The sequence below is a fragment of the Chrysochloris asiatica genome, unplaced genomic scaffold (assembly GCF_000296735.1).
Source record: "Chrysochloris asiatica unplaced genomic scaffold, ChrAsi1.0 scaffold00169, whole genome shotgun sequence".
Classification (NCBI taxonomy): domain Eukaryota; kingdom Metazoa; phylum Chordata; class Mammalia; order Afrosoricida; family Chrysochloridae; genus Chrysochloris; species Chrysochloris asiatica.
Window position 1 is genome coordinate 5,431,953 of NW_006408687.1, and position 12,277 is coordinate 5,444,229.

Consider the following 12,277-nt stretch of genomic DNA (forward strand, 5'->3'; position numbering starts at 1 on the left):
TTTTATGTTTTCTGATTGCCTCCAGGTAGATGTGATCAGGAGATGGGCTTCCCTTTTCACTCGTCTTCCTGAGAAATTTCAAGATGCCACTGTTGGTTGTTGTAACGTAATTCAGGATTTAATTTTTGGCCTATTTCTTTTTTAGTCTGCCTGTCCCACTCCACAATCCCCGTTCAGGCCTTGTTCTTCTTGATAAACAGTTCGTGGCCAGCTGTGGCTGTTTGGTTTTAAGTGGAAACTGCCACTTTAAGCTTCTAGGAGATCCGTGCATGTACATAGTAGAACCCTCTGGGGGTGGGGGGTAGGGTGTCCACTTACTCAGACACCGCCTCTAGTCACCAGAATGGAGGTGCGCAGACAGCGAGAGATCAATGAACAGATACCAAAAATAAAAGAATGTCCACACCTTTATCTCCATGGTTCTGTCAGGCATCCGTGGCTGCTCTGATCCTTTCCCCACTTGCTCTTGTCCAAGATGGCAGCTTCGGGAGCAGCTGAGCATCTTGAATTAGAAAGCAATGGATTTCTTGCTTCAGCTACAAATTCCCCTAGCTGTAAGCCTTCCAAACTTCTAAATATTCCTTTATATGTGGTTTAGAGTTCTGGCACCATCCCCTGAGCCTGCTTGGTCTGGTATTCTATATTGTTGCTGATGGAGCTTTTCACTGCACTTCCACCCAATCCACTATCTTGTGTGTTCTCCTTATCAATGCATTTTGATTGCGTGTTTGATCAATTTCAGACTATAGAGGTTGGTAGAAATCTTCAATTTCCTCAGATTTGTCACTAGCAGTTGGCAGTCATATTAACTGGTCTCCCTTGTCAGTGTATGTATATTATTCTATTTCTGACAGCACTGTACTTCAGAATAGATTTTGAAATGTTCTTTTTGATGATGAAGATGCCATTCTTCTTCAGTTTGATGATGAATAGGATGCCATCCCTCTTCAGTTATTGTTCCCAGCATATAAACCCTATGGCTGTCAGATTCAAAATAGCCAATACCAATCCATTTCGGCTCACTAATGATCATGATCTCTATGATTTGGCTCACTAGGGTTATGATCTCTATGTGCTCCACTTCTCTTGCAACAACTTCCAATTTTCCTAGATTCATACTTTGTACATTCCACATTCTGATTATTAATGAATATTTGCAGCTATTTCTCATCATTTTGAGTTTTGTCACATAAGCAAATGAAGGTCCCCAAAGCATTGCTCCATGCACATCATTAAGGTCAACTCTACTTTGAGGAGGAAGCTGTTCCCTAGTCATATTTTGAGTGCCTTCCAACCTGACAGGCTCATCTTCCAGCACTCTATCTAACAATGTAAGTAAGTTACTTTAAGTAAAACTCAACACAAACCTTGCCACATTGTAAGTAATATTTGTTGTTGTTGTACCATTGAGCCAGTTCTGACTCATAGCAACCCTGTTTAGGGTTTCCAAGGATCAACTGGCAGATTTGAACTGCCAAACTTGTAGATAGCAGTCCAGTACTTATCCTACAGTGCCACACCAGGACTCTAAGAAATATTTAGTGTTGGCTGTTATTTATTGTCATACTCTCTGTCAAGCATGAAACTTGATATGGTCCTCCTCCATATCAAACAGGTAATTTCTATACAGAAGAAAAGTAAATCATACTATTGTATTGTATCCATATCTCAAAGCTTCAGGTAAGTACTTATGGGTAAGACCTTTTGTATGGATCAAATCTACTTTCATTTCCCTATAATCAGCACACACTCTCTCTTTAGTATTTGTGTTTTAGGTGAAAGTTCACACTGCAAATTAGGTTTCCATTTAACAAGTTTTATTTGTTCTGTGACATTTTTTACAATTTTAACACCATGTCAACATCCTTGTTATTTCCTTATTTTAGTGAGGCACAGAGTGGCTAAATAACTTTCCCAAAGTCACACAGCTCTAAGTGGTGGGATTTAAACCAGTGCAGTCTGTGCTGTGGACTACTACATTACACTACACTGCCTTTCAATATGTCATTGGCATTGATCTTAGTAAGCATAAGTGTTAATGATTAGGTTGTTGTTGTTGTTGTTATGTGCCGTCGAGTCGGTTCCGACCCATAGCGACCCTGTACAGGGTTTCCGAGGGTGTAAATCTTTACAGGAGTAGAAAGCCTCATCTTTCTCCCACAGAGCAGCTGATAGTTTCGAACCGCTGACCTTAAGGTTCACAGCCCGATTCGTAACCACTACGCTACCAGAGCTCCTCCAATGATTAGGTATAGCTACATATATTCCTCACACTTTTGGTGGTCTTGCTGTGAGCCTCAGTGGTGCAGTGGTGAAGTGCTTATCTGCTAACCAAAAGACTGGGAATTCAAACCCACCAGGTGCTCTGTGGGAAAAGATGTGGCAACCTGCTTCCTAAAGATCTACAGCCTTGGAAATCCTATGGAGCCATTCTACTTTGTCCTTAAGGGTCCCAGTGAGTTAGAATCAACTCAATGGCAACAAGGTTTTAAGGGGCAAACAACTCATTTGTAATATTCTTACCTGCAAAAATCAGATGGAAAGACATAAAGGATCTCATCTTTGGTTATTAGTGGGTGAAAAGAATCTCCATCGGTTCCATTAATCATATTGCAGCTCTCTGTTCCCCACCAGTCAAGTGACCTGCAGTTAATAAGCACAGGAAAGGAGAAAGATGATCAAATTTGCTTTTAAAGCTTTTTAAATAGTCAGGGCTTTTCATAGCTTCCCATGTATCTTATTTATTTGCAGACACAAGTGTACTCTTTGTTAGGGATCAGATCAAAGGAGAGAAACAGTAAGGCTCCAGTCCCTAATTCAATTGTGATAGAAGCAGTAGCCCCCAATTCCTCTACCTTTTCTCAAAAAAAGTATAGCCTACATAAAGGATTATGAATTGGGCTGTGAACCACAAGGTCAGCAGTTTGAAACTACCAGCTGTTCCGCGGGAGAAGGATGAGGCTTTCTGCTCCAGTGAAGATTTACAGCCTCAGAAACCCTGTACAGGGTTGCTATGAGTTGGAACCGACTCCACGGCACATAACAACAAAAAACATAAAGAATTAAGGAGTCCCTGAGTGGTACAAATGGTTAAGCACTCAACTACCCATCAAACCCACCAAAAGGCACCTCGGAAGACAGACCCGGTGATGTGCTTTCATAAAGTCACAGTTTTGAAAACCACAAGGGCAGGTCTACTCTCCACACGTGGGGTTACCATGAACCACAATCCACTCAAGGGCAACTAACAGCAACAACAGAGAGGATTAGAGAGACAAAGTTACTTAAATCAGTGATCCCATTTAGCCTTGCTCATCGTCAACCCACAGACAGATGTTGACTTCACATCAGTACCTCCTATGTTTGCTCTTTAATAGTCATGATCCAGTGTTCATTATGTCTCTCCTGAAAACAGTTCTCTGGTTTATACACGACAGTGGAGTTCTCTTGAATCACAAGAAAGCTCAATATTAAACTGATTTCATACTAAAAGCACAGTTGAGAGTGGGTTTTTCTAATTAAAAAAAAAGTCAGGTTAAAATACATTTTTCCCATTTTTATTTCGAAGTAATTTAAATCTTGTTTTAAAAGTTACAAAAACAGTACCAAGAGCTATATGTATCCTTTACCCAGGTAAACCAATTATCAACATTTTGCCACATAAAGTCAATATTTTTGAATAATGGTATAAAATGCAAATGAAAGAAAAGGACAGGCAACAAATAATAATTTTCTCAACTTCTGGTCAACATGGAACTCCAACTTCATCAATTGAGAGACTATTCCAAATAAAAACACAGGGCTGTTGCTGTTAAGAGCCGTTGAGTCGATTCCAACTCATAGCAACCCCATATTGAGTTTCTGAGGAGCGGCTAATGGGTTTAAACTGCTGACCTTGCTTTATCCTATAGCACCACACCAGGACTCCACATTACATATAAAAACGCTGTTTATGTTTTTCATGGCATTACTTACTTGTTGTTTATTTCCCCTAAAAGCTCTACATGATGAATTCTTTCTAGAATTTAAAGTCAGGATGAAGTTTCTTTTTCTTGAAATGCTGTAGGCAATAAAAACCCCACAGTTCCCTTGTTTGTCTAGACTTCTGGGAAGTTCAGAAATAAATCCAATGACAGAACTCCTCTTACCTCAGGCCCTGAAGAATTACCCTTCTTCTCATGATTGTTTCTAAAGTTTCTTGACTTAAAAAAAAAAAAAAAAACTCATCTTGTTTTACATGTAATTTTACTGAAAGTTGCCATACCTCCATTTTGGAAGTAATTTCTTTGTAAATTATAAATAAAAATAATATACTAAAAAGTATTCCTGAAATGCTAGAATGGTGAACTCAAATGTATTCATCCAACAAATTCAAAGAAAATATACCAAAAACTCACAATCACTAAAGTAAATTAAAAAGAAGGAGAATATCAGGACCTTAGTCTCAGGGGACACCATGGTCAACTAGCAGAACATAGTCCACAAAGACCATGTTCTACATCCTACTTTGATTAGTAGTGTCTGGGATCTTGAAAGCTCATGAGAGGTCATCTAAGGTGCAGCTATTGGTCTCTCCATGTGCGGAAGAAAGAAGAGTGAGAAGAGTTGAAGAGACTTGCAATCAATTAGTCCAATGAACTAATGGAACGTGTGAATACCATATTCTGAGACCAGAAGAACTAGATAGTACCTCACTACCACTACCAAATGTTTTGAAAGGGATCACATTAGATGGTCCTAGATACCGTGGAATGAAATGTGGAACAAAACTCAAAATTATTTGAAAAAAAGAAAAAAGACTGGGTTTATTGGTTGGAAAGAGACTGGAAGAACCTGAGACTATGGCCCTTGACCACCCTTCAGGTCTGCAAAGGAAGTCACCCTTGGGGCCCAATTTTTAGTCAAGCAGTAGATAGGGTTGTTTTGTTTTTGTCTTCTTATAGGGGAGACAAAAACACTAGTAAGGTATGCTCACCATTCATCCAATAGCTGAAAAGCAACATTTACCTAAGGACAAATTTGAGAAGGGATACGAAAGTGAGTGGATTTCAAACAGGAAGCACAGGGAGAAAGCAGGATAACTGTTGTTGCATGGTAGGGATTGTAATCAATGAAATGAGATAAAGTGTAAGATCTGTTGAAGGTAAAACTGATGATCTTCTCATGATCTGCTCTGTAAACCTTAATTCAATTCACAGCAAAAAGTAAAAGGATATTTTTCTCCTTTCCTGTAAAATAGACAAAAGCAAGTGGTGGTTTGAAAACTAATTGTGCTGTAGTTATGATATAGTCAATGATTACTAAGGAACCAAAGGAAGACTTTTCACTAGCTTATCATTTAAGCCTGGTCACTATACATCTGCAAATTTATATTTAGTTTAAAAAGTGTATCACCCAATCTTGATTTGTAAAAACATATTTACAAGAATATTTCACATATTTATAGAATTTTCATCCGAAAAATGACAGTGCTTAAATTTTTGAAACAATGAAGTGAACATTTCATTTAAATGTAATTTGAAAAAAATAATGACACTTCTGCTTCATCAGACTTACTTTTTTCCATTCCATTCCACAATCTTTGAAAAGTTACGGTAATTGTCTTCTCCAGTTAGAAAAACATAGTCTCCATCATTAGTACCATTTTTCTGAAAATAAGTGAATATGATAAGTTAAAGTAAATTTAATCTCCTTTATAAAATCTCCCTAATTGGGCCTAATACATACATAGATCAGAACTAGGAAGCAGTAAATAACTTGTCAAATTTGTCATATAAATCATATCATTACTTTATGGTTTTAAAAAGCACAAGCCCAGTGATCCAATTAAAACTGGAAAGGTATTTGGATAGGCATTTCTGTAAAGAAAATATACAAATATCCGGTGAGCACATGGCAAGATGTTCAGCAGTCAAGCCACCCTGCCATCGAGTTGATTCTGACCTTATAGGACAGAGGAGAACGCTATAGTCTTTCCAAAACTGTTCATCTGTGTGGGAGCAGGCTGCCACATCTTTCTCCCACAGAGTGGCTGGTGGGGTTGAACTGCCAACCATGTAGTTAGCAGCCCCATGTGTAATCCATTGTGCCACCAAGGCAGCAGTCATTAGGGAAAAGAAAAAACCGTAATGACATACCAATACGCATCCACCAGGATGGCTATAATAAAAAAAGGACAATAGCAAGTGTTGCCGAGGATGCGGAGAAATAAGAACCTTCATACAATAATTGTAGGAATGTAAAGAGCTGCAGCTACTTTGGAAGTCAGGCAGTTCCTCAAAAAAAAATTAGACACAGAGTTACCATATGACCTAGCAATTCCACTCCTAGGTATTTATCAAAGAGAGATGACTAGCTATATACAAATATTCACAGCAGCATTATTCATAATAACCAAAAAGTAGAAACAACTCAGATGTCAAACAATTAATGTAGGGCTAAACAAATTGTGGTCTATCCTGAAATATTTGACAATGAAATTGAAGTGCTGATACATGCTACAACATGGCTGATCCTTGAAAACACCCTACATGAAAGAAGCCAGACCCCAAACAAACAAACAACCAAATTTTGTGATTTTATGATTATCTACAATGTTCACAATAGGCAAAATCTACAGATAAAGATTATTAGTTGCCAGGAAATGGGACAGTACTCATCTGTCAGTTTGTCATACTGTGGGAGCTGGCGTGCTGCTGTGCTGCTGGAAGTCATGCCACAGGTATTTTAAATACCAGTAGGGTCACCCATGGTGGACAGGTTTCAGTGGAGCTACAGGCTAGGAGGAAGGAGAGGTGGACTATTTCTGAATATTTAACCACTGAAAATGGTGAAACATTGTGTCAGAAGGTAAAAACATTATGAATGGCAGTGAAATACTGTCCGATATAGTGCTGGAAGATGAGCCCTTCAGGTGGAAAGTACTCAAAATCCAACTGAGAAAAAACTGCCTCCTTAAAGTAGAGGTGACCAGAATGACGTGAATGAACCAAAGCTTTTGGGGCCTTCAATTGTTGATGGAGCACAACTCAAAATGAGGAGGAACAGATGCAAACATCCATTAATAACAAGAGCGAGGCATGCACAAAGTATGAATCTGGGAAAACTGGAAGTAATCATAAATGAAACGGAAAACATAAAGATCAATATCCTATGCATTAGGGAGCTGAAATGGACTGGTATTGTTCATTCTGAATCAGACAATCATATGTTCTACTAAGCTGGGAATGTCAAATTGAAGAGGAATAGCATCAAATTCATTATCAAAAAGAATATTTCAATATCTGTCTTGAAGTTCAATGCTATCTGTGATAAGATAATATCCACACACCTACAAGGAAGACCAGTTAACATGACTATTATTCAAATTTATGCTTCAACCACGTGTTGTTAAGTGCCAGTCAAGTTGGTTCTGACTCATGGCGACCCTGTATAGGGTTTCTGAGGAGCAACTGGTGAGTTTGAACTGCTGATCTTGTGGTTCACAGTCCAGTGCTGATCCTACAGCACCACACCAGAAGTCCTACCACTAAGCCTAGTGAGGATAAAACCAAAGAATTCTACCAACTTTTTCGGTCTAAAATTGACCAAACATGCAATCAAGATGTATTGATAATTACTGGCGACTGGAATGCAAAGGTTGGAAACAATCAAGGATAAGTAGATGGAACACATGGTTTTCATGATAGAAATGATGCTGGCGATCACAAGGTAAAATTTTGGAGGACAAATGATTTCTTCATTGCAAATATAATCTTAAAACAACAACAAAAAAATTACTATACATGGACCTCACCAGATGGAATATACAGAAATTTTACTTCCTACATCCATGGGAAGATATAGTAGAAACTCTCAATATCATCAGCCAAAATAAGGCCAGGGGCAGATGGTGGAACGGACCATCAATTGCTTATCTGCAAATTCAGGCTGAAGCTGAAGAAAATTAAAATAAATCTGTGAAAGCCAAAATATGACCTTGAACATATCCCACCTGAATTTAGAGACCATCTCAAGAACAGGTTTGAGGCATTAGGCACAAATGACTGAAGACCAGAAGAGTTATGGGATGAGATTTAGAACATAACACAAGAAGAAAGCAATAGGTCATTAAGAAAAGAAAGGGGGAAAAAAAAACAAACTGCATGTCAGAAACTTGCTTTCCAGCATACAGATGCTAAAGAGAATGGAAGAAATGAATAAGTAAACAAGCTGAAGGGAAATTTCAAAGGGCAGTTTGAGAAAACAAAGTAAAATATTATAATGAAATATACAAAGACCTGGAATGAGAAAACCTAAAGCGAAGAACATACTCAGCATTTCTCAAGCTGAAAGAACTGAAGAAAATTCAAGCTTTGGCTTGCAATACTGAAGGATTCTAGGGGCAAAGTAATGAACTATGAAGAAAGAATCAAAAGAAACTGGAAAGAATACACAGAATCACTGTACCAAAAAAGAAATGGTTGGTGTTCAACCATTTCAACAGGTGGCATATGATCAAGAACCAATGGATCAAAAGGATAACAGAATACTATGACTTAGAGATGGAGGTCAGGAGACAGACTTGAAGAATGTGCCCTTTGGTGGTGTAAATTATTATATATGCCTGAGTGCTTAAAAAAAGAGCTAAAATGAATATAGAGAAATACTGTTAACTGATGGTACATGGAGGAGATTATAATCATTGTAATGAAACAACGTGTATAATTTGTTGAATGTAAAACTGATGATTTGCCCTGTAAACTTTCACTGAATTCACAATAAAAACTTTAAAGAAAGAAAACAAACCCAGCATTTCTCAAGCTGAAAGAACTGAAGGAAAAATTCAAGCCTCGGGTTGCATATTGAAGGAGTCTATGGGGACTCCTGGTCTGGCACTGCAGGATAATACACTAGACCACATGGTCAGTTTGAACCACAAGGTCAGCAATCCAGACCCACCAGCTGCTCTTCAGAAACCCTGTGCAGGGTCACTATGGGTCGGAACTGGCTCGACACGGCACATAATAACAACAACAATGGGACTCCTGGTGTGCTGTAGGATCAGCACTGGACTGCAAACCACAAGGTTAGCAGTTCAAACTCACGAGCCCTTGTTCATTGACCCCCCAATTTACCAAGCAACAGATTGAATAAGTGTAGTTAAAGGATACAACTCTGGCACACACCTTTCCTCAAAAACCCTATACAGAGTCGCTATGAACTGGAACCAACTTGACAGCACTTAACAAAACAACAACTTAGGCAAAACACTGAATGATGCAGAAATCATTAAATGATTCTGGAAGGAATAAATGAAGATGGAAGGAATACACAGAGTCATTGTAACAACAACAAAAAAAAGGGTTGATCTTCTAGAACCAATGGTACTGAAGAAAGAAATCCAAGCTGCCCTGAAGGCATTGGCAAAAATCAAGACTGCAGGAATTGACAGAATTCCAATTTAAATGTTTCAACAAACTGATGCAGCACCAGAGGCGCTCATTCATTCAAGTAAAATAACATTGGAAGATAACTATCTGGCCAACCAATTGGAAGAGTTCCATATGCTTTGCCCATTCCAAAGACAGGTAACTAAGCTATGAAGTCTTTTACCACTTCAATCATTTCTCCATTTATCATTGCTCCAGTTATGAGGATTTTTGTTTTCTTTATATTGAGGTGAAATTTATACTGAAGGCCATACCTTTGATCTTCGTTAGTATTTTGAGTTCTTTTCATTTCAAGAAAGCCAAGTTGTGTCATCTGCATACTGAGGTTGTTAATAAGTCTTCCTTCCAACCTGATGCCGTGTTCTTTTTCATATAGTCCAGCTTCTCAGATTATTTGCTCAACATACAGATGGATGTTGTTGTTGTTAAGTGCCGCCGAGTGGGTTCCAAACCATATCGATGATATGCACAACAGAGTGAAATACTGTCTGATTCTGTGCCACCCTCACAACTGTTGTTACGCTTGAGCCCATTGCTGCTGCCATTGTGCCAATCCATCTCATTGGGGGTCTTTCTCTTTTTGTCTGACCCTCCACTTTACCAAGCAACAGAATGAATAAGTATAGTTAAAGGTTAAAACTCTGACACACAACTTTCCTGATTTTAAACCATTCAATATTCTCTTGTTCTGTTCCTCATGAGCACAATTTAAGTGTTCTGGAATACCCATTCTTCATAATATTATACATAGTTTGTTATGACACACTCAAATGTCTAAGCATATCCCATGTAATCTATCACTCAATTCACAATAAAAACTAAAAAAAAAAAAAAAAAAATCTATGCATAGTCAATAAAAGTATAAGAAAACATCTTTTTGATAGTCTCTGCTTTCAGCCATGATCCATATGGCATTAACAATGATACCATGTCTCTTCTGAATTTAACTTGAATTCTGACATCTCCCTGTCTATGAACTGCTGCAACTACTTTTGAATTATCCTCAGCAAAATTTTAGTTACATGGGATATTAAGGATATTGTTGGATGACTTCTACATTCCATCGTGTTACCTTTCTTTGCAGTGGGCACAAATAAAGATCTCTTCCAATGGGCTGGTCAGATAGTTGTCTTCCAAATTTCCTGGTGTAGATAAATGAATGCCTCCAGTGTTGTATCAGTTTTTAGAACTATCTCACTTTGAATTCTGTCCATTCCTGGAGACTTGTTTCTGCCAATGCCTTCAGTGCAGTTTGGACTGTTTCCTTGAATACCATCAGTTCTTGATCATAGGCTACCTCTTGAAATGACTGAATATGGACCAATTCTTTTTGTGACTCTGTATGTATTTCTTCCATCATCATTTGATGCTTCCTGCATCATTCAATATTTTGCCCATAAAATCCTTCAACATTGCAAACTGAGTGTCTTGAATTTTCTCTTCAGTTCTTTCAGCTTGACAAATACAGAGCATGTTCTTCCTTTTTGGTTTTCTAACTCCTGATATTTGCATATTTCATTATAGTACTTGAATCTGCCTTCTCAAGCTGCCCTTTGAAACTGTCTGTTCAGCTTTTTTACTTCCTCATTTCTTCCATTTGCTTTATCATCTCTACACTAGAGAGCAAGTTTCAGAATTTCTTCTGATATCCATTTTGGTGCTTTCTCTCTTTTGTCTTTTAAATGACCTTTTGCTCTCTTCTTGTATAATGTTTTTGATGTCATCCTACAACTCTCTGATCTTCTATCATTAGTGTCTAATCCAGCTCTTTCACAGTCATATTTTGGGTGCCTCCCAACTTGAGGAGTCATCTTCTGACACTAGATCAGACAATATTCTGCTGCTCTTCATTCATAAGATTCTCTGGAACTTAAGGTTTTCAGTTGCTAACCCTTCAGAAGTAGTCCATCTCTCCTTCTTCCTAGTCTGTTAGCCTGGAAGCTCTGCTGAAACCTGCCCACCATGAGTGACCCTGATGGTATTTAAAACACTAATGGTATAGCTTCCAGCATCACAGCCACACACAAGCCACCACAGTATGATAAGCTGACAGATGAGTCATGAGGGTAATAAAAATGTTCTGGAATTTCATGATGATGATGGTTGCACAATTTTATAAATATACTAAGAACTACTGGGTTGTGTACTTTAAAACAGTGAGTTTTATGGTATGTGAATTATACCTTCATTTAAAGGGGGCGGTGGTGGCTCAGTGGTAAAATTCTCATCTTCTATGTGAAAGACCTGAGTTTGATTCCTGGCGACTGCACCTCAAGAATGGCCAGCACCCATCAGTGGCGCCTTGCATGTTACAACGATGCTAAACAGGTTTCATCAGAGCTTCCAGACTAAGAAAGAATAGGAAGAAAAGTTTGGCAATCTACTTCCAAAAACCACCCAGTGAAAGTTTTGTGGATCACAATGGTCTCATCCTAGAGTGAATGGGATGGCTATGGTCAGGGGATAACTTAATCGCAGCTAACAACAATAAAAATGTTAGCCCAGGACAGGACCCAGTTGCACATGATCAATCAGTAACTTATATTAGAAAGTCATGTGAATACAGTCTTATCGTCAATTAAGATTTCTTAAGTTGTATACACTCTCCAAGTTACACTTCTTCAGGGCACACACAGACACTGTGTTCTTACAAATTTCATATCTGGAGATGGAACAATGATCCCAGGAAAGAGTATAGGATTGATTCTTCTATAGTAATACCTAAGGGGCTAATTGTTGTTGTTCTCAGGTGCCATTGAGTCAGAACCGACTCATAGCGACCCCATGCACAGCAGAACGAAACAATGTCCTATCCTGGGCCAACCTCACTACTGCTGCCACACTTG

The 12,277-nt window shown here is 38.5% G+C and overlaps 1 protein-coding gene across 2 annotated transcripts in view; it reads right to left on the bottom strand.

Annotated features, from left to right (window-relative positions):
- Positions 1–12,277, bottom strand: part of SCARB2 (scavenger receptor class B, member 2) — a 148,142-nt gene that overhangs the window by 29,671 nt on the left and 106,194 nt on the right. Inside the window, exons 5-6 of one of the 2 annotated variants that reach the window (XM_006871580.1) lie at positions 5,557–5,648; positions 2,524–2,643 (exon numbers count right to left, since the gene is read on the bottom strand). In XM_006871580.1, the coding sequence (XP_006871642.1) occupies positions 2,524–2,643; positions 5,557–5,648 (212 nt within the window). The remainder of the gene's footprint in view (positions 1–2,523; positions 2,644–5,556; positions 5,649–12,277) is intronic. The other variant, XM_006871581.1, reaches the window with a different exon arrangement.